The 27,751-nt window shown below is 36.4% G+C and overlaps 3 protein-coding genes across 5 annotated transcripts; 2 read left to right on the top strand and 1 right to left on the bottom strand.

The window, feature by feature from the left end:
- Nucleotides 1-976: 976 nt before the first annotated feature.
- On the top strand, nucleotides 977-5,109 carry LOC106927580 (cell surface glycoprotein CD200 receptor 1-like). The gene is made up of 6 exons (XM_088016221.1): nucleotides 977-1,086; nucleotides 2,088-2,144; nucleotides 2,421-2,723; nucleotides 2,920-3,186; nucleotides 3,362-3,446; nucleotides 3,528-5,109. The coding sequence occupies exons 1-6, from the start codon at nucleotides 1,023-1,025 to the stop codon at nucleotides 3,541-3,543; spliced, it is 792 nt and encodes a 263-aa protein (XP_087872347.1). The 5' UTR covers nucleotides 977-1,022; the 3' UTR covers nucleotides 3,544-5,109.
- A 9,631-nt stretch (nucleotides 5,110-14,740) lies between these two features.
- On the top strand, nucleotides 14,741-19,122 carry LOC106927579 (cell surface glycoprotein CD200 receptor 1-like). 3 transcript variants are annotated; one of them, XM_015003238.2, is made up of 7 exons: nucleotides 14,741-15,089; nucleotides 16,002-16,058; nucleotides 16,363-16,665; nucleotides 17,045-17,314; nucleotides 18,127-18,223; nucleotides 18,301-18,337; nucleotides 18,437-19,122. In XM_015003238.2, exons 1-7 carry the CDS (start codon nucleotides 14,999-15,001, stop codon nucleotides 18,503-18,505), a joined length of 924 nt encoding a protein of 307 aa, XP_014858724.2. In that variant the 5' UTR covers nucleotides 14,741-14,998; the 3' UTR covers nucleotides 18,506-19,122. The 3 variants fall into 3 exon arrangements, with proteins under 3 accessions (XP_014858724.2, XP_014858722.2, XP_014858725.2); XM_015003236.2 differs by having other exon boundaries at nucleotides 18,434-19,122; XM_015003239.2 differs by lacking the exon at nucleotides 16,002-16,058 and having other exon boundaries at nucleotides 18,434-19,122.
- Nucleotides 19,123-21,292: 2,170 nt separating this feature from the next.
- On the bottom strand, nucleotides 21,293-25,941 carry LOC148160866 (uncharacterized). Its single transcript, XM_088016214.1, has 4 exons — nucleotides 25,129-25,941; nucleotides 23,485-23,504; nucleotides 23,361-23,404; nucleotides 21,293-23,078 (listed from the first exon to the last, which is right to left on the bottom strand). Exons 1-4 carry the CDS (start codon nucleotides 25,146-25,148, stop codon nucleotides 22,881-22,883), a joined length of 282 nt encoding a protein of 93 aa, XP_087872340.1. The 5' UTR covers nucleotides 25,149-25,941; the 3' UTR covers nucleotides 21,293-22,880.
- Between the last annotated feature and the right edge of the window lie 1,810 nt (nucleotides 25,942-27,751).

The raw sequence follows: 27,751 nt of genomic DNA, 5'->3' as shown, positions 1-27,751 counted from the left end.
ATCTTGATTCTTGGGATTTTTGTTTTGTTTGCAAAGTTCCTCTTTATCATACCAAGTAAGAAAACCCAGACAGATTTGCTGACTTGGATTACAGAGAAATTGACTTTTCACAACAACTTTGTAGGGTTTTTAACATAATCACGTAAGTATTTGCCACCTGTCTTGAAAGCTGCTAAGAATTACTTGTGGTGATGTACTGTGTTGGGTTTTCCCCCAAACATAGCACTTTGCATTTTGGTCATTCATTTCTTGTTTTGTCAGAAAAAATGAGACATAACCGTTGTGGTTCATTTTTTGTTGTTCATATAAATTTGAGAAGTTGCACTTGATACTAAGCAGAAGCAGGCTATTCATCAACACACATTATGTAGAAAAAAATACAGAGTAGTGAACAGGAAATCTGAGTCAATTTACTGTACTTTCTCTTCTCTGGTGCAATGCACAGATGTCTCATTGCAACATGTACTCACCACAAAGTCTGGAAAAAAAGCTCAGATAATAACCACACTGCTCCTTTTATCAGTTAACTCTGTGATCGCTAAAGGTTTATTACAGCGAGTAATAATTACACTTATGGAAACTGCAAATCGCCCATTCACTTTGACAGCAAACAGTTGTTAAGCAGTGTCTTTTTACACTGGAACTTTTAATGGGGATGCAGGTAAGAACGTGACATCTCATAATGAGCCAAATAAACTTTCACTGCAAGGGACTTTTTGCTTGTCACCTTCAGACAGAAAGTCGATGATGTCTTCAAGGGTCTCAGGTGGAAGATGAGATTTAAAGAGAGGTAGCTTGCTTGTCTTATTTTATTGTCAGTTGTCACACTGCTGAAAAATAAGATAATGCAATAAGCTGGAAATGAAACTACTGTTTTCAGACATGAGATTCATCCTGTGTAGGTATACGATGAGTGACGTGACAACACAGGAAGTGTAGGCGGTAGTTTAAAGGCTGCACTTGACGTGTGGGAACCACTATCGCAACAGTCCCACAAAGGAACTTAATGACAATCGAAGAAGATGCACAAATTGTGGATTTATGCTGTGATATTTTTTTTGTCTGAGGAATGGTTTCTAACTCAAGGTTTGAAATCTCAAAATTTTTTACTTATCCGATTATTTAGTTTCTTGGGAAAATTCAGTGCATTGCAAATTGTACTTGTAGTCTACATCCCATATATTTTCTACCAACGCAGAGAGTCGAAAACATGCTTAGAGACATGTCACATTAAAAGAATGTAGCAAAGATAGCATCAGTGGAGGTAGAATAAAATGGGGAAAGCAGGGAGTGGGCAACTACGAAAATTGTTTTTATCATATTCTTATGCAATTTTAAAGAAACTGCATGAGCTGAACTTCTTAGGACTTTCTTCTGACAATGGTTTTCTTCTTGACATTCGTTTGTAATGCCAGATTTATGGAGTGCAGAACAAATAGTTGTCTGGCTGAAAAATTCTCCAACCTGAGTTGTGGATCTTTGCATCTCATCCAGAGTTACGGCATGATTCTTGGCTGTTTCTCTATTCAGTGTTCTCCTTGCCAACTCTGTCGGATTTGGCAGACAACCTTCCTATGGTAATTTGCAGTTGTGCTGCAGTTCAGATGAACAGTTCTGAACAATTCTCAGTGAGATTTTTGAAACTTGGGTGAAATGTTTTTTTGTTTGTTTGTTTTAACCTGAGTCTGATTTATTCCTTCATCTTCATGGTGCTATTTGTTAAAAAGTGTTCTATAACAAACCTATGAGACCATTACAGAACAGCTGGGTTTAAACTAAGATTAAATTACATGAAAGTGGGCTCTATTTAATATCAATGTCCATTCTGATATCAATTGCTAGCACTGGATTTTATTTTGAGGTATCAGAGTAAAACGTTCTGAATCCATACTAATACCCTATCTACATTTTAAATTTATGTTTTAAAATTGTTTTTAATCTTGTCTCACTATTCTTTCATACCACAGTTATTCAAAATTATTTTGTATTGACATTCTTGACTGCAAAGTCACACAAAGTGAAAGAAATTCAAGAAATATGAATTCAATTTATTTTATTTCAATAACATGCATCTCTGTCTCTCTCAGGAACTACTAACTCAAATGTCATTGTGAACACAACTACTTCACCTCTGAAAGTTTATGGTAAATTGATATTTTTATGATTTTCTCTGCTCATCTGCATTTGGTAAAACATTTTAGAAAAAAAAACAACAGACATATGTAAAAACATGTGTTTTGATCCTTTTTTCAATTTATTTTCAAATACAGTATTTATGATCTGTTAAGAATCTTTTTTCAGAGAAATCTAGCATTTTGTAGCATTTTCTGTAAAAGTTTTGTTTTCTATAGCAATAGTAAAAAAAAGGAGAACATTTAGTTGTTGCAATCACAAAAACTAATCTGAGTTATTTTTTGCAGTTAACAGAAAGGAAGCCTTCAATCTTGGGAGCGATGCTAGACTCATCTGCAGCAGTAAGACTTTGACTAAGGCAGTGTTTGTTATCTGGAACATTGAACTGAAACACAAAACCTGTAAGATCTCCTTTAACCATGAGGGTCAAAGCTCCAACTCCTGCAATGATGGAAAATCGTTACAAAACTCAACTGATCAGTCATTCCTACACATCCCAAACTTTTCAGTCAATGATGTTGGAGTTTATAAGTGTGACACAGCTTACAAAGGAGGAAATGAAAATTATAACATCACAGTGGGTGTCACAGGTAAGAACTTAATTAACTCCTTAAAAGTGTGTTTTGGATACTAATATTATCACTATATCAATGTCATTACTATCTCACCATATGCAGTTTTTGCTGGCATCTCAATGTCTCAAAAGTGCCAGATAGCATTTTCACATACAGTATTGCTATATGTTGTAGAGGTACAATATTAATTTGTTCTTGTTTCTTGGTTCAGTGCCTCCTATTGTATCTGCCTGGTTAGAGCGAAGGGGCAACAAGATGGTGGCTGTGTGCAGAGCTGAAAGAGGGATTCCTGCTGCCTACATCAGCTGGAGTGTCACAGGAAATCAATCTGTGACGCAGCAGAATAATCCTGATGGATTTATAACAGTAGAGAGTCAGCTGGAGGTCCCTGAAGACACTGATCACGCAAACTTGACCTGCATTGTCCGGCACCAGTTGTGGGAGCGGGAGAGGACTGAAACGCCAAAATTCAGAGAAGGTCAGGTTTGTTTTGATGCACTGAATGACAATACAGTGTAAAGTTTTCTTTTGATACAAGTGTTAAGTGATCAATAGACAATTATTATTTATTATAGTGATATTTATTCTTTGTAAGTTGTAAGAGGTGATGGGTATGAAAATATTGTTACAAAACTTTCATTCTTTGTCAACAGCCAACTCTTTAATGATGGGGATGCGTATTGCTGTGGTTTTCATCGTAATCATTTTAGGATTATTGATTTTTGCTCTAAGAAAATGGTGAGTGGTCTACTTAAATACTGTACTGTACTCGCATGCAATGAAATACTTTGTTGACATTTTCTTATAACATTTTGGCAGGAGATGTCAACAGTGATTCATAAACCAATTCATCACCAGGAACCATGTCATGGCAGCCATTTTTGTTCCAGAAGGTGTGTTTGTAAATAACTGGGGTCAGGTGTTGTTGGTCAGAAGGAGCCAACAGGGATCACTGCATTATTTTTGATTCATGTTGGATGATGCTGGATATGAAGAGGATCTGTGGAACAGAAAATGCAATGAGTGGAGAGCAATGAATGTTCATGGTGACAGAATTGGCCAAACTGGAGTTTTTGGACTTCATCAGTACCACAGGTTCTCATTCATAACAGCCTCGTCGCATCACACATGCCCATCAAGCTTTGGCTTTAAGTATAGGCTCAGCCTCTTCTTCACCTGGTTTCTACATTAATTTTAAAAGTGATTTATTTGATGAAGGACAAAGCTGTTTTATCCCCCTGCTCTTCTTTGTGTCAATTACAGCCATTGCAGTTCAGATGCATGTTAATAAAATCTTTATTGTCTCAATATCTATGATGATATTTTCATCTGTTTACATTCTTGTGCAACATATTTTGTTCAATTGGTATATAAACCAATGACTAAAATGTGTCACTCTAACTGTGACTAACTCTCATCAGTTTTGTAAATGTTACTCTGTATGTAGTTTATAATTTTTTATCCTTGAAACAAAATAGCAAGAGGAAGTAAGTAATCCAAGAAATTGTTTCTCTTCCTGTTCCAGCAAGGAAGATCTGTCAACCAAAAATGTATGAGATTTTTTTCTATTTTTTTGCTTAGTCCTTCTACTGAAAGTTAATTTTTAGCTTTTGTGTTATATTAAAGCATTAGATCATAGAGATTTTCAGAATCTTTTTTTCCAATTATTTTTAAGCTAATTTATCACTGGCAACTTCATTATTCAATGATATGGTCAATAATTCTAGCTTATTGTTTTAAAACAAATGATTCTAAGCTTTTTTCACTCAACTTTATTGTGCAGAAATGACAAATGTCAAGGGAAAAAATATGTTTAATCAGTTAACCAAAGGGATGTGTTAAATGAAAATTACCAGAAGGGGGCAGTATAGCTGCAGGGTTTATTTTATTTATTTATTTTTTTTATTTGAGTTCATCCGGTCTTGAATAGACTATAGCTTTAAGTTTTACACAGTTTTTGCTGGCAACAAATTATTATCCTATGGTTTGTAGATAAATGTGCTGCATTTTATTTGTTTTATCTGAAACAATTTGTCACATGACTGCGTTATTATTGGAATCAGCTGATTTAGAAACACTTCCTAAAGCTGAATGTAGGGGGTTTGCTGGATGATCTGTTTTTTTGTAAAATAGGAATAATAAAGATGATGTAAGAAGGCAAAGATGACTGACACAGAGGAAGAAGCAGCTCGAGAGACTTATGATTTCTACAAAATGTTTTTATTATTTGGAGCAGGATTTTCACAGAGGTGTCGGTATTCCTGTAGTTAGGCCTGCACTTTCTTAACCTAATGAAACCTAAATTGTATCTTGCAATGAGTTTGAAAGTCATTACCAATCTAATGACTTTCTAGCTCAAGTTTAAAAAAATAAATTAATAAAAATGAAGTGTTCTGAACCACATTGATTTTTTTCATTTATGTTTGGAAATCTGTTCATAAAGAGAACTGCTATCTATATAAGCATAATGAAGGAACATAAGTAAGAGTAATTTGAGTAATTTTTAACTAAAACCATCCAGGACAACCACTGACTCATATTACAAAGCATCATGAACAAACACAATCTGGGAATGCTTTTTAAAGGTCCAATCAAAGTACAACACTACAGCAATTTCTTGAAATCATCAGTTTTTTCTCCCATCTTTTCCAAAGCTTTATAATATTATGAACACTGACAGGAAATTATTCATCACTGGAAACAGAAATTAAATGGGTGGTAAAGAGTCAGGGAAAAAAAATCATCCTGAACAATTTACTAACTTTTAAAGGAAAAATGCATAAGTTTAATTTAGTTAAAGTAAGGGTGTCTTTCTGTGTGTTCATCCACAGCCTCTTCATTTCAGTGACAAATATAGTCAGTAACACCAATGAGTTTAAACCTTCAGAAGTAAGACCAAGAAAATCTGTCTAACCAGACAGCTGGATGTCAGCAGCCATCTTCCACACCTTAATTTATAAACATTATGAATATGTCCATCAATAACAGCATCACTTATTAGTGTTTAATGTTTCCTGTTTGTACAAATGTTGCAGTCTGGTTTTAGTTATAGGGCTATCTGTGTCTTTTAGATTTCTGCTCCTTTTTGCTGTTACTGTCCAGCAGAATATTCAGTTTTGGGTTTTGCTTGTAATCAAACTGCCTGCATCTATTTGCCTCCCACCTCATCTTGTAAAGAAATGTGCCTAACACTTCTGTTTCACTTTCGACAGAAAATGGTTGGGTGGACAGGATATTGTTTGAAAAACAAATTGAGTCCCCCACAACAGTATACTCCTTTTAACCTCATGGTAAACCTGTATGAAGATAACCTGTACAGTATCTGAATTGCCCACGGTAGTTACCGTAAAGTTATGGGCTGGAAAGTTTTAAAAGCCAGAAACCCTCAGATGTCTCATCTGTGGAGCCACAACAGTTTCTGTCTCCTCCGGTCTTTGGTACTCGCACCGATAAAAGTAGAAGTCTGTTGTGAAAAGTGAGTGACAGAGGTTTACTTAGGTTGTGTTTTGTCTCATTTAAGTAAAAGGCAGCTAGTAAATACAGTCTGCTGGTGTTTCTATGGAAACTTCTAACGGTGACATTTTGACTAACTGTCAACAGTTTGATTTGTTGGCTGCTGGCATATGTTTCACACCCAGGCTTTGTCATCTGTAGACTATAAAATCACCCCGCTGTCATATTTTGTCACTTGAACCGTTGATTGTGTTAAGGGTGTATGAAGAGTCAATATCTTAAATACAGTAGGTACCTCTCTGAGCTACTTCAGTAGACTTGCAAGCGGGAAAATTAATTTTAATACCAAACAGCCAAGTCAGGCCAAGTCAGTCTTGTCATGGCAACAACTCTCGAAGATCAGATTTCTGAAAGGAGGGAGTAATTAGAAAGAGAAAAATTCTCGAGTTATGGATTTAATTTACATTATATGCCACAAACAAACATTTGTAGGTCAACAAATTAGAATAGCAATCGAAGAATAATTGTTTTTAATAGCAGCATTGGTTGGACTGTCACTCCTGGGAAGGTTTAACATAGATAAATGTTTTCTGCACTTGTGGATAATGGCTCTGACCGATGTTTTCTGCATTACTGAAGCCTTGGAAACAGGGGGCAGAGGTTTGAGGTTGTCCACCCAGGGCTCCAAACAGACTAGGACCGCCTCTTCTTAGGACACTGATGAATGTCAATGGATTTGCTTATGTGTTGAATTTTGGTCATGGGATGGTATACTGCTTATTGAGAACTCTTAGACTTTTTCAAGAAGTTCTCCAGGTTCAGGTAAATTAATTTATTGACTCTACTGGTCAATTCGTTAATCTAACAAATGAGATCATCAATTGACAGCTGCTTTTGAATTTACTCAGGTTATCTTTTTTTCGAAATACAGTGACAAATTCAATGATATTAAACCAAACACAGAAGAAACCTGTAATGGTACCAACAGTATTCACCAGAACCCTCTGTTCTATTTCACATTTTGTTCTACTGTCAGGTAACTAAACTTTTACTCAATGCAAGTATTCATCAGATGTGGTCAGTTTTGAACTGTTAAACTCTTCATTTAAAATAATTATAATGGAGGATGTAATATTTCCTTGTAATGCACCTGTCAATACTACTTGCAGCCAAAGCCTTAGGCAGTTATTTATTCAGCAGAAAACCCCAGAGACAAAGTTTTCATCTTTATAGATTGTTTTCAGTAGCTAAAAAAAACAAAAAACTATTTTTTTTAAGAAGCAGAAACATAAACTAACAAGTTCTAAGCTGTAACACTGTTACAAAGACGCTTAGAGAAAGTACTTAACAACTCCACCCAAATCTCTAGTTGTTCCTTTGGTTATCTGCCAAAGGAAGTTAAAAATGTTTGATTAAAACCGATACTATCTAATAATGACGAGAGACTGATTGACATACAAGCAAGTCCTTGACTTCCTGCGAAGTCAATGACGTGAAGCATGCCGCTGAGTTTCCTGAGATTGAAAATCTTTGAACAGATTTGAATAATAACGTGAACTTGACTTCACTGTTTAATAATAAGTATCTGCTAGGAATAATTGACTTGGAGTCTGTCTGTGTGATTGGACCGAGTTGCAGTTTTTCTCTTTTGCAAAGTGCCTTGAGATGACGTACTGTGAATCGCCATTATACCATTAAACTTAGCTGAATTTTATCATTGTGTTGTTTAGTGAGGCAGAACCATTTTGAGAGATAATCAATGAACGTAAATTATCTCTGTAGCTTTTCCTGAGTTGCTCAGAATGTTGTTTGATTATGCTTGTCTAGAAATGACTTAAATATACCGATGCACCATAGTAACCAGATATGTATTTTCTTTTACTGCAGTTTTTATAAGGTATGTATATTTACGACTAGGAAAATATGTTACTTTTTGAAGTAATCTTACATTTAATAATAAATAGTAAACCTAAAGATTGTCATGTTGATCTGAATTACGACTGTTGATTTATCCTTTACACTCACTGTTGATATCAATTCCTAAAATGAGTCTTTTAAAAACCTATTTAACATTTAGTAACATGTTTCCATGGAATGAGCTAAAGGTTATATCAGGCACCTACATAGACTATCAAAAACTAAATTAAACCTTTCTCCTTACTTTCTAGCAACAAATAAGACTAAACCTGGCGTGTTTCAGACTCAGGTATTACCAAATTGTTTAACCTTTTAAACATTTTATACAAGAATAATTAATGAAGGAATTATTTAGAGAATTTAAAATTTTCTGTTCTAATGTTTACTTACACTAAGAGTATCTTGCCTTTAAACAGCTAGAAAAAGCCCACAATATGATGTCATGGGTTTGTAAGCTTCTGATTAAAAATTAAATATAAGATTTGAGATAGCAAAACCAATTAATTTTAAAGCAATAGTTCTGGTTTTTTTTGAAGCAAATGTTATGTGAAGTTATTAGTAATTTTTTCCTTACCTATAGTAAGAAGTCACATCACAGTGAGATGGTTGGAAATAAAATAGGTCATCGTAGTACTATAAGCTTACATATAATCAGACTTAATTGCATGTTTTAGCTGATTTTAGAGATTCAACTTAAACTGAAAGTGTTAATATCAGTGGGACTGACGGTTGTACTCAGACATATTAACTGTCTATAATTTTACGAGAAGCTTTAGTGTTTGTTTTCTTTTTTGTCTAGGAGAATAACATCCATGTTTTCATGTGAAACTAAGTTGGTACAGTCAGCTCATCAAGATAAGCTGAAACTCATTAATCTGGTCCACCTTCATCAAGAATAAATTAACTTCAGGGTTTTGTTGCAGTTGTGTAGGTGGTATGTTAATGAGTTCACAGTGATATGTCGTCCTACTACACCTACTGTAAATACTACAGATAATACTTTAACAAAACCTTAAACACAAACTCACTCTTTAGCAGAACAACACGGGGAAGTCGAATGATAATAGTCAAGATAATTGTTGAATTGAAATATAATTGAAAAATAATAATTGTTTACCTTCACAAGCCTGATAAATCCTTGCATACAACTTTCATGAGGTGGAACTTTTACTTATTCAAACAAGTGCGTATAAACACTAAAGGAATGTCAAGGCAGGCATTTCATCAAGGGGAAGAGTTTTGTGTCTCTGAGAGATTAGTGTTTTGGTGTAAAATGTGTGACTCAACCCCAAGAACTAAAGCTAAAGATCTTGTGGAGATGCAGACTGAAGCTCGTAAGACACTGCATTATTCACAGTGAAACCAGTCTTATTTGCTGGTTTAGTGATGTCATATCACTAAAGATGGGGTTAACTTGGAAGTCTGAGAACATCTTTCCAACTATGGTGTATGGCGATGGCAGCATCATGTTGCGGTGGGGGTTGCTGGAGAATAGAGTGATGCAATTCACAAAACAGTTGTTATAAAATAATCAGTTTTACTGAGAAATGGTTTGTAGGATGAGCTTAGTAAATGCAGAGTTCCAGCAGGTGTTTGCTAATTCCTGCTGCCACTAGTCTGGGGGAGCTGAGTTCGGCAGATGTGGGGAGGGGTGCTCTGTGAGGCGGAAGCTCAGCTGGAGACTGCAGCTCCAAGGAGGAGCCTTGTGGGAAAAATGCTTTGTACACTTTATGAGAGCAAGCTTTCATTGGCACCCTGAATGCCTGTCACAGGAGATTAAAGCACTTCTCAAACATGCATTAAAGAATCAAAACAGCACTCAAGGTATGTTTTTATAACATTATAAAATGATGTAAAGCTAAAACAAAAAGTTAATTTTAGAACTTACTGCCCCTTTAGAGCTTTATAACAAAACGACCAAGCTTTTAAAGGGAAAATGACTCTACCATCTTGTCCATTACAAATTGGCATAACTTGGGTGTTTACACACCTGATAATCTGGTAGACTCAGTTCTACCAGACTGGGGACTAGAGTTACAACATTTGTTACATTTTCAGCTGCGGTTCGCATTCACATTGCACTGTGTGAAACTAAACTAATGGAAAAACCTGTTCCCGCCCTCACCTGTGGTGGCGCTGCACCACATACTACTGAAGGAATCGACACAAATCCTCTGAAGAAGACCAGCGCAGCTTCCTTCTTCACAAAATGTAAACACAAATGGAGCGGTATCAGATTTTAGCGGTTGTAGGATTTCTCCATTGATATGCATTACTGGTTTGGACATCGCCTGTTAGCCGCTAAAGCTAGCGACGCTGCTGGAGGCGCCATTACTACGCAGGGAGTTATTTCCACAAACGTGTTCCAATGAGGGATGAGCAGGAAACTGCCACACAAATGGTTGTAGAGCCCTTATTTCGTATCCGATTTTTACAAAATATGGCTTAAGATAAACCTGAGAAAATTGCAGACGGTTTGATATGTAAAATATGTGTTTTTTTAAATGTTAAGATGCAAGTGAGAACTAGTCAAATTTTATATTGCTCAGTAATTTAATATTTCATAATTTCCGCTGTTAAAATTAGTTTGTTAAAATGTAAAAAAAAAACAAAAAAACAAAAACATGGCTCCTATATGAAATGTTTCGTCCTATTTGATGATTGTTACGAATGTTGCCACGTTCTACAAACAAACGCGACATTTATTTAAGATTTAAAAATTATAGCGGCTGTAGTGCACCACAGCAAAGGCAAAATAAACCGATGAACAGGTGTAAAATATCTTTAAACCATTTCTATTCTGCTTTTCCTCGCTTTACCGGCCTCAGTCGACACGCAGACACGCTGCCATGGCAACCTATGCAACACCTACGCTACACAGAGAGGAGAGAATAGTATGTTGACCAGAATGCCCTGCAATCTAGTTAATTTTCTGCTTTTGGAGCGGTCTCCGATTCACACTTCAAACCTCGTCAGAGTTCATGTGAACCGAACCGAGACCGAGGTTTTTAGGCGGATCAGGGTTGGCTTTTTTAGTATTAGAGTTCGATTCACATCTACCCAAACAAACCGGGTTTTCTATACAAACGAACTTAAAGTGGACTAACAGGGCTGATGTGAATGCACCATAAAAGTAAGAAGTAGTTTTGGAGTGGCAATCAAAAAGCTCGTTCTCTGTCATATAGAAAACTCGAGGGCAGAGTAGAAAACGGTTGTGAAAGGCAATCTATACAAACGTGACACACTTTCATCAGTTCTCTCTGAAGGAATGGGCCGAAACTACAGCAGAAGTTCTTGGAAGGATATGACCAAGCATTTCACCCAAGTCATATTTACAAAATATGTACAAACTTTTTAATTTGAAAAGTAAAAAAAAAAATTCTCTTATGTCTCTTATTATTTTGACATTCAGCAAACAACTGCAACTAACGTTTGAGTAATTTACTGGCAAGCAGAGACTGTAAAAAGTGTACACACTGTTTCATTTGGTGTAGCTTTTTGATATCCTCGCTCTTAAGAGCAGGCAGTTATTTTGGGTATATAAAAACGCTTGATTTGTGCTTCAACAGGAAGTTGCTCTTATCAAAGGGAAATGGTCCACGGAGCACATATTTAGGCACATACAATGTGAGCAAAGAGAACATTTATTTGTCATGTTTTTAGAGTTTATATATCAGCTTTTTAGATGGTTTTCTTCCGTTTTTATGTTTGGATGTTTGGATAGCACAGCTGACTAAAGCGATGTGACTCGCTTGGTTTTGCAATTCTGTGGAGGAGCTAGTTCCCTTTTTGTGAAGCATGATAACTCACAGTCAGCTGAATTTGAAATGCTCATGTGTAAAATAAACAGTCTAATATTAGACCTTCTATAAAGAGCGACTTCTCGTGGATCCTCATAGCCAAAATTTCCACAAATGCCACTTCACCACATTGCTGTTAAGGCTGTAAAGCGTAAAGCTCTAATAGGTTTGCTTAAGTGATTCACAGCAGTCCATTTTTTAGCACAGCAATCCACTTTTGCAAAAAAAAAAGTGCATCTAATTTCCATGCTGGCTTTCAGCTTTTGAAAATAAGCGCCTTCAAATGGAGACGAAAAGGGAAAGCCTAACTCATGTTCCATTTCCGTCTTAAATAGGACAGCTAATACCATAACATTACATTGCCGAATGCACTCATGAACCACAAAGTCCGCATGCTGCTTGCAGACCCTAACCGCTCACACACAAAATGACTACCGCGTCTGTTTTTGACAGTTATTAATCTGTGATCTGCGTCTGCACCCACATTAACATTGCATGCTTGCAGCTGAGTGTGACTCCTAAACAGCAAAATGTTCTGACACCAGCAGATATGAGACCACAACCAGCTCAGCATTGCATCGACTCAGCAAAAACGATTTCTCTGCTGAAATACTTTCTGATTGCTGAGTAAAATATTTTTTTTGTTTCTTGAGTACTTCATTATTTTATCAAATGAATCATAAAGTTTTTGAATCGCTGGATATAACACATTAGTTGGATGAACACTATAATTTAAAAAGTGGATGTGCTGGGGCCTTGTCAATTAAAAAACATAAAGTTACATTAATAAAATTATGTTTGGTAAGACTGGTAAAATGTGTTGAAAACATCTTTTTTTTGCCCTTATAGGAGTTATCAAAATTCAACCTACATAAGAAGATATGGGAAGTTATGATGTTTTAACCCAATATGATCAAACTCAACCACAGTTCATAAGCATCTGACTCTCGGTTTCGTATTGCTTATATCGATTGACATAATTTTTTCCTCATCTATCCAATAAGACAATATCCATCTGCAGCAATATAGAATGGGATTAAGTCCATATTAACCCAAACATAACACATTTCTGATGAATACGTTTGACATTCGGTAATTTGTTTATTGAGGAAAATGGTCTAATCCATAATGTTTGCGACATGGAAAAGAAAGCATTTGCTTTCAGTATTTTGTGTGTCCTATTATGACCTTATCTGAGCTAAGTTTCTGCTTCCTTCTTTGTCACTGTGGATCTTAGAAGAGCTTTCAGCCCTTCCCCCCACATGCAGATCGGACTGAAATTTGGGTTGTTTGTGGGTTTCCTCCCTCGGGTCTTTCCACAAGCTTTGTCTTGGAATAAGGTCAGGACTATCAATCAATCATTTGCAAAAAGGCAATAACTCGAGCGGCACCATTTTGGAATCGGCCAATCAGCTCTGATCCATCAAACACTGAAAAATGTTTGTCTTATTCATTCACAGCAACTTAAAACATCCGCTTCTAACACATTCACATCATGAGGTGATTGTGACTAATTGGGTAGACTCTTTCAATCTAATAGCTGTTGATTTGATTCTGGCTTTCTGCTGTTAAATAGCGTTGTACCTGGCAAAGCACTTACCCCAAAATGTGTAAGTGCGATTGATTGACTGTAGCTCCATTATAAAGCATTTTGAGTGATTAGTACGACTATAAAGGCACTATATAGAATCTCTCCTTTTACAACCACATGTATTTGAACCCAGCTTCTTTTAAGTTTAATCTAAGTCAGATAAAGTTCTAAGATTCCATTCATTTTCTGCCTTATCCTTGTCAGGTAATCTGAATACAGTTTATTCTAATTTCTAGTCATAGTACTTAGGAAAACATTCAAAGGTCAAAAATTCAGACTTCTAAGAAAACTGGAAACTGTTCTTGGCCAGAAAAAAAAAAATCATTTGTTTCTGTTGAGATTAAGTTCACAAGTAGGAGACATGATTACACACAATTTGCGAGTGAAATTGAATCATCCGTTCTGAGTGTAGGCCAATCAAGGCCAAAGCGTGACAGAACCACCACTATTTTAAAACTGGGGCATAGTTAAAATTGTGAAACTGAAGGTTTTAGTTCATTTTTGTTTATTATTTCTATCAATAAATTGACATTCACATCCATAAAAATCATCAAGGTCCAGCTGCTATATTGTATTTTGAGTGAATTGACTTTCTTCTTATAGAGAAAACGCCAGTTCTTAGTTCTCGCTTACATAAGTTGATAAGGTGAATCCTTTCAGCTCTTCTGTGACGTGTTTTTTTTTTTTTTTTAAGATAACTTCCCCCCCACCATTCTTGAGGGTTAGACAATCTTCAAGTCTCTAAATATTAAACCAGTTGCACTGGTCTAAATTAATTTCAAACCTCTGAATCATCTGTCATTAAACCCTTAGACATAAATCTATGTTTGACTTTTAAATGATTTACCTTTCTTTAATAAATATAATGTGTTCCTTTTACGTCAGATTACTGTCTAACTCAACAAGAACATCCTGTCTCGGGTATGATTCAGATTTATCTGACAATCTTCAACATTCTCATTTTTTCGCCACTCAGATGTATTTATTTTTGCAAATGATTATCTAATGCACTCTGTTAATCTATTTTATATTTAGTTCTTATCAAGAACTTTCTTACTTTAACAAATTAAAAAAAATATGTGAAAATTTAAAAAAGCATGTAAATGTTTTTGGAACCTTATTACAAAATAAAATAAAATAATAGCTTTAACTTGCTTTTGCCTTCCTCCATATGTTTCACAAACTCCTTTGAAAAAACACAATCATGTGACTAACAAGAAAGGAAACTGGTGTCTTAACTTCTCAGACGTCACTCTGTGTGGGAGAAAAAAGGCAGATGGTTGAGTGGAAAGCAGTTTTGGAGAGGGGGAAGAAAAAGAAGAGGGGAGGGATTAGCTTAGTCACACATCTTATATATATATACACGTCTCATTTTCTTGAGGCATGTGAAGGATTCTTGGTTTGTGTGGATGAAGTAGTGGAGCGTCTTCAGTCAAACCTCAGAGCAAAGGTCGAAGGAAAGTGAGATAGCGTGAGAGCTAGCTTGGCTTGATGCAATGGTTTGAAGAATTGGCACTTTTACTGCGACGATGTTTGCTGAAAAAAGAAATCGGAGATCAGACATGATGTGGATTTATATCTTGATCTTCTTCTTGACCGGATCAAGGGGCATGGCACAAGGTTTGATTTTAAATCATCTTATTTAGTTGTGATTATCTTTTTACACCATATTCTGCGTGCTTTAATTAACACAAAAATAGAGTTTAGTCCACAGGGCGCTTGTTTGTAAACTGACTTTATGACTAATTTCTTTGCTCCTAAATATGTTGTCACAAGACTGTTCTACTGCTGATGTACTAACTTGTTTCTTTTTTGGGAGAATAATGCTGAGATTTATTGTAAATGAGTCACAGTGTAGACAGAAAGCCCCTGGAAAGTAAACATGCATGGTGATGGGACAAAAATCTGACAAGAGAAAAAAACAAATGGTTCCATAACAGAAGTAGGAAAATGTTTGCCTGTGTTTTCTGAATGAGCAAGCGGCGTGCTGCCTGTTGCTTCTGCAGTGGAAACTGAGTCCTCAGATCAGGGTGACAGTGATGCAGCTTCTCTCCATTGAGAGGGTCTCTACGTTGTGGTTTTACCACCCCACCATGTACTCCACTGTTTAGCTGTCAGACGTAAACAAACATCAGAGCCTTTATGTCTACGCAGCAGATGTGTATGTAGTGAGCTCTGACTTTTCCATTACATTTTCTTTGGTTTGTAGTAATGCCACAGACTTTCTAAAGTGCAGATTCCAATCGTAACCACAACTGATTAAAATAATAACTCATGTCTGTTTTTACAGTCTTGTTGGTTAATTTGATTCTGGTTCTCTTAAGGAGTTGCATTTCCTAGACAACTTTTTCTCTCACCACTTCTAACATTTGTGCTGTGTTTTTACAAGCCGGAAATATGATCAAATGAATTAACCAGCATTTTTTTCTGTTCATTTTCTGCCTGAACATTTCAGAACTAATCATTAATACTGACCTAAAATCCCTCTGTGTCACCAATCGTTCCCCTAACATCTGTCTTCATCTCTCTCAGGAACTACTAACTCAAATATCATTGTGAACACAACTACTTCACCTCTGAAAGTTTATGGTAAATTTATTTTTTTATGATTTTCTTTGCTCGTCTGCATTCTGTAAAACATTTTAAGAAAAGAACAACTGACAAACGTGAAAACAACATGTGTTTTGATCTTTTTTTTTTCAACTTTATGCAGTATTAATGTTCTGCTAAGATAATAACCGTTTTTTCGGAGAAATCTAGCATTTCTCTGTAAAAGTAAATCTGTTTTCTAAAGGAATAGAAAACAAAACTAAACATTTAGTTTAAAAAAAATAAAAAAATAAAACATTTTAGTTGCTGCACACAAAAACTAATCTGGGTTATTTTTTTGCAGTTAACAGAAAGGAAGCCTTCAATCTTGGGAGCGATGCTAGACTCATCTGCAGCAGTAAGACTTTGACTAAGGCAGTGTTTGTTATCTGGAACATTGAACTGAAACACAAAACCTGTAAGATCTCCTTTAACCATGAGGGTCAAAGCTCCAACTCCTGCAATGATGGAAAATCGATACAAAACTCAACTGATCAGTCATTCCTACACATCCCAAACTTTTCAGTCAATGATGTTGGAGTTTATAAGTGTGAATCCGCTTACACAGGAGGAAATGAAAATTATAACATCACAGTGGGTGTCACAGGTAAGAACTTAATTAACTCCTTAAAAGTATGTTTTGATTAAACATATATGCTAATATTTTTATCACATAAGTCTCATGGGTAAAGTGTGCAAATACAGTTTCTTTCTATTTATATATTTTACCATATCACTCTGTAGCAAGCATATATCAGGACAGAACACAGTACAAGTTCACATTGTAGCACCTGAATGGCACAAATATGCTATATAGTATTTTCATTCGCAGTATTACTGTCAATGATACAACATAAATATTTAATTATTAACTTTTTAATATATTCTGAAGTAGTAAAGAGTAATACATTTGTATTTTTGTAATGAACTGAAGCAATATGTTGTAGAGGTACAATATTAATCTGTTCTTGTCTTTCTTGGTTCAGTGCCTCCTGTTGTATCTGCCTGGTTAGAGCGAAGGGGCAACAAGATGGTGGCTGTGTGCAGAGCCGAAAGAGGGATTCCTGCTGCCAACATCAGCTGGAGTGTCACAGGAAATCACTCGGTGACACAGCAGAATAATCCTGATGGAGTTGTAACAGTAGAGAGTCAGCTGGAGGTCCCTGAAGACATTGATCGAGAAAACTTGACCTGCATTGTCCGGCACCAGTTGTGGGAGCGGGAGAAGACTTTGGTACCAGATTTCCTACCAGAAGGTAGGCTTAATAAGGGAACAAAATAGGTTAAGATTTGATAGAAATTATTTTTGATAAAATGTGTTATTTATTCATGTTTTTTGTTTCTTTATTTTAGTGGTATCTAACTTTTGCTAAATCTGCTGTCGCACTTTTAATGTCATGCAATGCAACCGGGTAGAACACGCGATACATGGGTCCAAACAGAAGTGAAGCTCATTTTCTTCAAGTCGTCACTTTAATGCGAGTCGTTCATGATGCACTACCGTCTTGAATGGCATAGACTGTATTTAAATGAATAGTGTAGAACAGTCTGTTAATGTCTTAGAGCTATGTCACTTTTTCTGTTTCCTTTACTTTTCACTTGACCATCTTGTGATGAAACTTCCGTGCTCAAAACAAAATCTATGAAAATACCACGAGGTGAAATAGAATTTACTGTTGTTTTGCTGGTCTCTCTGATCAGTTGCATATAATCAGGCCTTTGTTGCAACATTTGAGTTGCACTTTTGAAAGCAGCCTTTTATGTGTATGGTACATGTTGATTTTAACCTGTGATGTTCATGACATGTCCAATCAATCCGTGGCAGCCTGTCTTAGCTGAAGATCATAGTACATTGCATAGAAAACGAATCCTGGATTGTTGCTATACACATTGACAAAATGCAGTGTCTGTTACTGGTTTTCACAATTGTTGGCTATATGATGTATTTTCATGATGTAAAGCACTTTGAACTGTCTTGTTACTGATATGTGGCACAGGGTGTAGGGGCCAAAATGTTATTGAGAATTTCTTCTGGCATTATTAACTCATGTTTGATCTCTCACTACAGGTATTTCAATTTTTTACTTCATCCCTGTTTTTGGGATAATCTTCATTCTTGTGGCAGGTTTTTCTATCTATGCACTAAAGAAAGTAATATTATTGAGGTAAGAAGTTTTACTTAATTTGAATTAAGTCAACATTCTTCTTATTTTTTTTCTCATGATGTGATTTCTTTTTTCAGACAGTGTCAACAGACAGACTCACCCAAATCACCTCCGGTAAGTACTCTATCTCCACTAATCAGTGTTACAGTTAATGTGTTTTTTCTGTACTTTGCTCAGCTTTTCATATGTATATACTGTTTCCTTTTGAAGCAGACAGAAGATGTGGAGGAAGTGGAGCCTTATGCTAGCTACGTTCAACGTGTGAACTCAATATACAACTGATTTGCAGATGTGTCTGCATAAAATTCCTGTAGATGCAACACGGTCGCACACTGAAATGCACATCTTGGGACTTTGTGAAAAAGCGAGGGCAGTGAAACTGAGAAATGGTAAAATAGTAAGAAGAAGAAGTGAGCAAAGTGAGATCAAAGGTTTCCGGTAAGAGAGGGAAGCCTCTTGGTTTAAAGCCGCCTCAATAAGCAGCGCCGACTGATGGAACAGGGGATGTACCTGGTCCCAAACACAGACTCCCATTCACCACTTCTGCTGCCCACTGCTCTCTGTGAGTAGGTATCATGGGGAACTTTAATAATTACTACAGATGCGATGAAGCGAGGAGCTGGAAAGAATGGCTGTGCAAGCCGGATGGAGGATACTTTGACTACTAACGACTTTGGATGTTGGATGTAATTATGTAAAATAAGATAATTATTTATCAACTGATAGGATATGTAATATTTTGGGAGATTTACTGGGGGCAACCCAGTGAACGCACTGAACTTGTGTATTTTTGAGACACATTTGGCTTGGTTTACATGTGTACAATACTATGTCAACTATTAATTATATGTATTCGTATGTAATCCTGTCTGTATATTAAAATATACTGAATGAACTAATTTGTGTGTAAAAATAATTATTTGTGGATGCAAACACAGACAAAAGAGTCAAAGGATGTAAAACACAAATCCCAAACAAACAGATGTTAGTTGTTCTTTATTCTGCACAGTAAGCTGTGGTTTGGTATTTAATCTGTCAAAATGACTTTTACATCCTGTAGAGAGAAGAACCAAAATGAGCTATTTTTGTTTTGTTTTTTTCATTTTGTCAGTCATTTTGTAATTGGCATCAAAAATAACTTTTAAATAAGGGCACAGGTGTGACTTTGGTATAAAACTGTAGCCTTACCAAGGTCAAGACTCTGCTTTCCTGCCACTTCATACAAAATGTTTAGCCATTAGAACAATTATACTAATTTGACACAGTAATGATCTATTTCAGACTTTCTAAATTGTTTTTGTAGCCTTTGTTTGCATAAAGCCGCCTGCATTTACCATGGGACTTTGCTATAAGAGACGCATTAGAGGGTCATTAAAGTTGAACCCCTTTTCTTCCTTTATTTAGAATAATCCATAATCATTCATCTTCTGATTAAGTACTACAAATGGCTTTAAAGAGCAAGCTATGTTTCAGCTATACAGAGCTGCCCCAAGATTATTTGGGGCCCTCAGTGGAATATGATTATACATGATTTGAGGGCCCTTTTCCTGTTGAGACCACCCTCGCCAGTCATCAACCCTAACCTTGATATTGCTAACACATAAACTAACCCACCCACCTTTCCAAACATTTTCAAATTTGCTACCAATAACTTTTAAAGTGAGCTCAAAACGAGGATTAATCTTTGATTAAACCAATGACATATTTGAGTTTCTGAAATTTGTAGTTTGAGAGAAAAAACAACTCTTGGAGCCTCTTGCTTATGAAGGGAAGTGAGACAGCAGTTGATGCTTATGCCTATAATAGGACATGACACCTAATGAAAAGTTATTGTCAGCTTTTCATTAGTTGATCAGGCCTCTCTGACAAAGTGTGAGCAGAAGTGCAAGCCTCAAAGAGATCAGAGAAGAGGAGCCTTGTGTCTGTGCAGAGAAAGCTGTGGACCCACACATTAGAGGAGGCAGCAGGGTCCGTATCTGCTTTGCTCTGAACAGAAGCTCAAATGAATGTAATGTAATGTAAGGTCAAACATTGCCCTCCATTTCCACCTTCCCAAGTCATCAGTTCTAATCCTCCGAATCAGGGTGTCAGAGCTTATCTTCACCACATTTTTTTCTTTAATAATAAGTGGACACTGTATTCTATTCACTGCAATATTTTTTTCCTTCTAATTTTTGGAAAACTTAGTTTAGATTTTCTGTTTACTTGGTGTATATGAAAGAAATGTCCTTTTTAAAAGTGCAATTGTTAAAAAAGAAAAAAAAATGGAGAATTATTAATTCTTAATTAATTCTTAATTCTAATTAATGGAGAGTTATTAATTCATGAGATTTTAGACTTATTTGACTGATAACCAGGGAAATTGGTTGAGTTGTTTACAATAAAAGTCATGTGATAGTGACTGAGTTTGAATCCTATGAAGATTTCTGGTGAAAAGGAGGCTGCTCTGCCCTCTGCTGGTGGATTGCAGAACAACACTCTTAATGCAGTGAAGCAGAAAGAGCTGCAGAATCACGGGGGAGACCACTGACTTCACAGCTACCCCACAGTGACTGACATCAAAGCCACAAATGATCATTACTGAAATACTAACTGTTCACAGAGTTCTATAAGCAAGATATTAATAGAAGGTTAAGTGGAAGGAAAGGCATAGTGAGAAAAGACCGAGGAGCAACAGACATATTTGCAGCCTTGAGAAGATTATAAAGTAATTCACTCAAAATCTTGGGCAGAATCTCATGGACTGTAGCTCATCACTCCAAGTGGCACAACACACAAACCTGTCCTTTTTGTATACAGGTTTGTATACAAAAAGGACAAACCTGTATACATCTAGATTCAGTGTATTATCCATAAAATTAAAAGGTCAACAAATGTGACAAAACCTAGTTCAATGACCACAGGATCACTAAGCCTTGGCCACCAAACATTCCAGGATATCAGATATAATACATGTACGATTTTCAGGGTTTTTTTTTTTCATCTGAATTACCTAAATAAATGTACTTCTTGGAGACAATTTTAAATGTTACTACTAATTTGTATATAAAAAAAAATTGACCGAGCCTCTTACTCTGAAAACTTTTAATTAATAGAAAATATAAGGAATAAACCAAAAAAATGTAAAACCACAAGAAAGTCAGCCAAATTCATTTCATACACTCCCAGTCAAACATAAATAAAGATGCATGCACCACACAGGATGCATACAGATAAAAAAAAAAATCTAATATGTATGTACAAATACATATGTATCTGTTAGTAGAACATTAAGGAGATGAATAGAAGTTCTCAGGGGCATGCAGCTGTAAAAAGATGATAAATTAAGATACGTCCATGTGTTAATTTTATTCACTTCTATTTGTCATTACGTTAACCTGGCAGCTAACTTGAAGAGTAAAATTGGGCCATATTGATATCAGTGAGTGAAGGTTGGTCGTTGCAGCTCAGCATGGAGGTATACAGGTGATGAAACTTTGGTTAGAAGTGGAGCAAAGCATGAGCGTTCTGTTTCATAAGCATGAACAGAGAAAGAGATAAGATCAAGCCTCCATCTGCAGCAGAATAATTATAGATTGACAGCAGATGTACACCCGGAAAACACAACAAATATGCACTTGCTATGCTTTAAAAACGTATATGTTGTTTACACGTTTTGTTTGTGTGTGGTAGGGAAACCATAAACCATTTCCTATCTTTTTTGGGGGTTTTTTACAGTAGCAAAAGCTAAAAGCGATTCGACCATTTTAGCATATCAGGCACACTCCAATGAAACACGCAAACAGTGATAGACTTTTGCATCTCCACATGTAGTGGTAGTGAGATTCTCAGTCTGCTTTAGTTGCATTTGATTTCCTTAGAGACACACTTTAAGGAACGCTTGGATTCATTTCCGGAAGAATCGTGCTGATCTAGTTTTCCTAGAACAAAACCTAATATTAAACTCACAATAACATTCATCGTGTCGAGGCTTTCAAAAGTCATTCATTCAGAATGAAATGGCTAAGAGAAGACAGCAAAAGAACTAGCCATTGGCCGTTTACATGATTGTTAAAACCACTCAAATTTTCCGTCATACTGTTAAATTTTAAAGTCACTTATTGTGAGTTTTAGCCAAGTTGTTGGGCTGACTGGGCGGAGCAAGTGGTAAGGCAGTGTGGTCTACCCTCACTCTTGTAATTGGGTCACACCTTTGACAACTGCTGTTGAGAAGCTGCAAGCTGGCTGGAAATGCTGTTTTAGCTATTTCCATAATAAGGCAACTGAACTGTAAATGTATGCATGAAATTGTAATATTTTTTAGTCAAGAATATCAAGCCGTAAATATTTTAGTCAAAGCTTCTTGTAGCTTCTCAATCCCAAATACCAAGTCCAGATTTATTTGTTGGACTAACTCCTGAAATATCTTCAGATGTAATCTGTATAACAAATCACATGCCCTTTGTCTTCTTGTTCTGGTCCACCATAGAGGGAAAGTGCCATCTAGCAGTTCAACATCCCAACAACTGCTAGCTGTTTGCATTTTTTCCACAGTTTGTCTTTGCTAATCAAGATACGATCATGATTCATCTGCAAACTCTCATAGTTCATGAGCTCCTGAACTCCTCCATGCCGCAAACAAACTTTTGTCCAAATGAGCTCATCTTCGTATTCCTCTTCAGCCCATGAGCACATAATCATCTGTGCATTCCTCTTTGGATGACTCGGAATGAGTATCTACTTGAACTTCTTCTGGGATCTTAACCGTAGCGTAGTCACAGTCATTGTCACCTTCGTATTCATTGGCAGACTTTTCGAGTCTTGATGCCTGGACAGTGGGGTGGTTGATGGAGGCGTAGGTTACATCCTCATTGGGCTGTGAGAAAACAGCACACAGAGAAAGAAAAATAAAATGACCTTGTTTGATACAGCTCAACGGTCCAAGCGCGTTGAATGAATGTGGTTTGTGTTGAAGACTTCCTAAAATGCTGCAGGGTTGCTAACACAACAGAGGCCTCACTAATGCTCAGGTGGTATGCAAATCTATTCCGTTGACTGATCTGTCATAAAACCACAGAGACACATCTATCTACCCTGAGGCAGGGCTGGAAACTTTGCATATTAATGGTCAAATGAAAATAGAGATGAGCATGTGTACCCTATTCTCGTTGCTTCCATCAGTGTTCCCATCAGTAGAATTTCCTGAAAGGAAAAAAAAATATATCAGCATGTTGAATGTAGCTTGTTGTTCAGTGCTAGAAGGAAGTCTTCTCCACATTTACCTTTTTTCTTCTTCTTTAGCCTGGGAATAAAAGCGAAATGACATCATCAGACTCTGTTAACTGAAAATTACAGTACCCTGAAAAACATTTGCCTTTTTTACAGATTTATTCTTGCTTTCGAGTTTTTTGTCACACTTAAGTGTTTCAGATGAAGGGATTTCCTTATGAGACACAAATAAATAAATACTGTAAGTCAGTGTTTCAGGTGGTAATTTCATTTATGAAGTTTCAAAACGCCTTACAAACCAACCTGGCGCTATGTAACAATGCAATGGTCTATCAAATATCTTTTTGTGCCATCGCAGGCGGCAACAACTGCAATGAAGTGTTTTTGCCATAATTAACAGGTGACAAGGAGGAGTTTTTAAATTTTTTTATTTTTAAAATCTGTCTTAGCTTTTTGCCAGATGTAGCAGGTTTCTACAACACTTCTGTTGATCAATCTAAAAGAATATTTTCGCCAAATCTTGAGGTGATCTTTGGACTCATCAGTGTGTCCTTGGAGTAATTTTGGCAGATCCATTATTTTCTCCGAAGTGCTCAGGTTGGTTTGCTGGAGTTCTAAAGCCTTTCCTCAGAGATGGATGTCATTGACTATTTCTCGTCTGTTCTTTAATTTCTTTTCTTCTTCATGTTGTGAAACGAGCTCAAGTATTTTCTTGAGTTGACAAGTTTCTGTGCGGAGAGTGGTCACTCATAGTTACCTTAACGAGGGAGGAATTTACCTGGGTAGCTTTATTTCCTCAATGAAAATACTGCATTTTGTATTCACTTGGGTTATTATTGACCAGTGTTAAAATACATTAACGTGAGAAATCTGTGTTTTAATGGCACAGTTAAGTAATGTGAAAAGTGAATTGAAGGGGCTATATTTGTCTGATAGAAAACTGGGGTTCATAAAGGGCTGTCACTTACATGCTTTATAAAAATGTCATAGAGTAATATCTGCACTAGTCAGAGGTGACACTATATTGCCGGCTTCCTTGACAGCTCAACACAGAGAACGTGTGCTGCAACAGGAAGCCTTTTTTCACCAGAAAACAGTTGTTTCTGTCTAAAAGCAACTCTACATGCCACTAACGGCTCAAACGTAAAATTTTAAACCTGCCGCGATTCTGGGTACAGCATCCCAGATAGTGCTGCAACAATAAGCACAAATACATTTAGCAAAATTCTTATTGACATACTGACTGAAACCAGATCTATTTTTAAACATGACCGCTATTTCCTTGATAATGCTTTGGCACAACCGTCAGAGAGCGGAAAACTCTACATTTCACTGAAAAGATGCCTCCTTAGCCTTAATATGTGACTTTATAAAACAAAAGAGGACTGTCTTTTTTTATTTATTAGTTTGCTGGAAATCGACATTGTTCAGTAAGCAAGTATTTTGAGCGACACAAATGTAAATGCACCCAAATTACGGCTTAAGCTGATTTTCCTTGTTTGTCTCACTGCCAGATTGTACAGTGACTGAATGACCTACAGTGAAAATCATTTAACATATGCCCAAATACCCATGTTTAAATATGTTTTCCAGAGATACAGCAGTGCGGGTGAAAATACTGAAGTTTTAGAGTGCAATTACTACTTTCTGGCTTGTTATCTTTCAGAATATGAGTGTGTATAAAGGAGAGGACATACCCTGAAGTGCAGTTTCCCATGATGATTAATCAGAGAGTCCCTGGTTGTTGGAGAACAACCTGATACTGCAGTAGCTTCTGGTCCAACTAAACTTTCGGTGGCTGCATCAGCGAGTGCTCAGGCCACAGCAGCGAGGGGGAGCACAGAGAGAGAGGAAGAGAAAGAGAGAGAGAGAGAGAGGGAGGGACAGATGACAACACAAAACTCTATTTGTGGGAATTTTTCTTGGCTATTTTGTTATTTTGATGGCTCAATACCCACTTCATGCATGCATCTGTTGCTAAAGATTGTCACATAAATAAAAACTTGAGCCTTTTACATAAAGTGTCCTGTGCACATGCTCATATTGTGCACATGTTGATGTGTCTTCACGCAGACCCAGTGTCCGAAACCTTATTCTTCTGTATTTTGGTAAGCTTCAGAGCTCAACCCATGTGAAGCTGCTAAATATCACAAAGTCTTACGAGCTGTAGAACCAAGTCTTTACCTCTGAACCCTCCACTTCCAGTGGTCACCGCCATTACATCTGAAACCATCTGCAAAGATATCGCAAACAGTCAAAAAAAAGAAAAAAAAAAAGGGAGGGGGGGCATGCTTGTGCATTGAAGTGACCTTTGCTGCAAATTTTGAGGTTGCAACTGAATAATCTTATTTGCATGATTGTGCAAAAAGTAAATAAAATGAGGAGCATGAGGAAGTTAGCAGCGTTTTACATGTGCAGTGGAAAGTCTAAGTTTATATCATAAATTCTATCTTTGTCCAAATGAAAACTAGACCTTTAAGGGCAACAGGAACAATCTACTTGATATACACCACACAGTAAAATTTGCTATGGAAAATCTCACACTGATAGGAAAATTAGGTCTCATCTTTGTCGTTAAATGTCAATTTTTTTTATATATGTGTGCATCTGAGACAAACAGCAATATCTGATGCAATTTTTTTTAATGCTGCCAGATCTACTTGTAAGCCAATTTAACTTTGTTTTGAATAAACTGGACAATTCCATAGAAACCGGGAATCATACCCACTCTTATTAATGTAAAGTTTGGGGGTTAACATTTTGACAAATTGAGAAAAATATTATTAAATATAAAAGTATTGACTGGGCTGGCTTTATGTTTCTAACAATAGTCTTTTAGTAAATTAGAGCTAATCATGAACCACTTTGAGCTACGGCACACCAAAGCTAACAATCCGGATGGAACAGTGCATAATAATGTCCTCCATATATCTGTAATTAGCGTCAGAAGTGAGCTTTATCAATTCCGAAGAATGTTTCCTTTCTCTGTAAGCTGACTTTACTGGCACTATTGCTTAAGGTTGTAACTCCACTCTCTCTGTGTCATGTCTTAGTTACTGTTTGAACACTTTTGCCTTCGCAATTACACTTCTCAAAATTTCAAAATTGCTCCATAAAACATTCCCGCATTTGTAAACAACATCTTCATAATACAAATACACCATTTATCATTTAATAAAAGAGTTTGCAATTAAGATATGGTAAAGGCTAGTTGACAAAAAGGAAGTTCTTACTGTGTCTAAGGAACTACCTTGACGTGACACAAGCTGTCTGACAGGGGAAGCCATTTATACCAACTGAGACCTTTGACATAGTGCATTTCTGATGCTGGTTTCTACTTTAAATCCTAAGATATTGTTCTTGAATATGTCGTGCCGTGTCACTTAACAAATGAACTTATAATATTGTTTGTGCACTGAGACAAAAAGAATGGCCAATTTATTAAAATCTTCAACAGTTCTATGTTGCTCTGGTCTAAATATTTGAGATAACAGAGAGAGACCCATCAGTTTTGTTTGTTAAAACTTGAAAGGTCAGTATTAGTGTCCTGTCGATATGGTGTACATGATTTTATATCTGCTATACTCCCAGTGAGTCAAGCAACTTTTTTCATAGATATTTTTCTTTTACATGAAGACATATTTTATGTACCATGTCTGTCAGGGTCTTCCCTTTTTTTTTCTCCATTTACAACAACGCTCGAAGTGACAGGCAGCCTGTTGTCACCACAGCGCTCTGTCTGTCATGTGACCTGCACTAAAAGCTGTGCAGACATCCCCAGGCAGCTGTCAGTGTGTGAGAGTTATGCTAATTATTGTTATTTTTAACATTCAAAGTGAAGTGACTAGTTTATAGAGAGGCAGAACAACTTTTTTTGCTCATTTCTTTAACCAGAAATTTCAGAAAAAAAATTGTATTGATATTAAAAAAATCAACATGTCCAGAGGGGAAAAAAAATAATCAAGAGCTTTTGTGTGGGTATTTTTTCCACGTTATTATACAATTGCTTCCCTGCAGAAACTCTGACTGGAATAAAACATCGAGAAAAACTCAAATTGCAGCATGCGGCACATCATTGCTGGGTTTAACTTCAATGCGGTATTGGACTAGTACTAATTGTTCCTGGCATAATCTTAAGAGACTTGAAGTCACAGCATATCATGAACTGAGTTTTGACTGAAATGTAAGAATTTGTCCTGTAAATATTTGTAATCTGCACAGAAACTGAATGCATTATTTGGTAAATTATGGCAATGTGATTTGTGTCTTGAGAGAAGAACAGTAATCCAAATGCAGAACATTAAGAAACTTTTGCAGATA

This window comes from Poecilia mexicana, unplaced genomic scaffold (assembly GCF_051168715.1).
Source record: "Poecilia mexicana isolate PSO_F unplaced genomic scaffold, ASM5116871v1 scaffold_2, whole genome shotgun sequence".
Taxonomy (NCBI): Eukaryota; Metazoa; Chordata; class Actinopteri; order Cyprinodontiformes; family Poeciliidae; genus Poecilia; species Poecilia mexicana.
The sequence above is the reverse complement of the archived record's forward strand: the minus strand, read 5'-3'. Positions and strand labels throughout refer to the sequence as shown.

Coding starts and splice junctions, on each gene's coding strand:
- LOC106927580 (XM_088016221.1), top strand. CDS start 1,023: ATGCACAAATTGTGGATTTATGCTGTGATATTTTTTTTGTCTGAGGAA. Junction 2,145..2,420: donor TTCACCTCTGAAAGTTTATG/GTAAATTGATAT, acceptor TATTTTTTGCAG/TTAACAGAAAGGAAGCCTTC. Junction 3,187..3,361: donor AACGCCAAAATTCAGAGAAG/GTCAGGTTTGTT, acceptor CTTTGTCAACAG/CCAACTCTTTAATGATGGGG.
- LOC106927579 (XM_015003236.2), top strand. CDS start 14,999: ATGTTTGCTGAAAAAAGAAATCGGAGATCAGACATGATGTGGATTTAT. Junction 18,224..18,300: donor AAGAAAGTAATATTATTGAG/GTAAGAAGTTTT, acceptor TTCTTTTTTCAG/ACAGTGTCAACAGACAGACT. Junction 18,338..18,433: donor ACTCACCCAAATCACCTCCG/GTAAGTACTCTA, acceptor TTCCTTTTGAAG/CAGACAGAAGATGTGGAGGA.
- LOC148160866 (XM_088016214.1), bottom strand. CDS start 25,148: ATGGGAAACTGCACTTCAGG. Junction 23,505..25,128: donor ATGGGAAACTGCACTTCAGG/GTATGTCCTCTC, acceptor TTTTATTCCCAG/GCTAAAGAAGAAGAAAAAAG. Junction 23,405..23,484: donor GCTAAAGAAGAAGAAAAAAG/GTAAATGTGGAG, acceptor TTTTCCTTTCAG/GAAATTCTACTGATGGGAAC.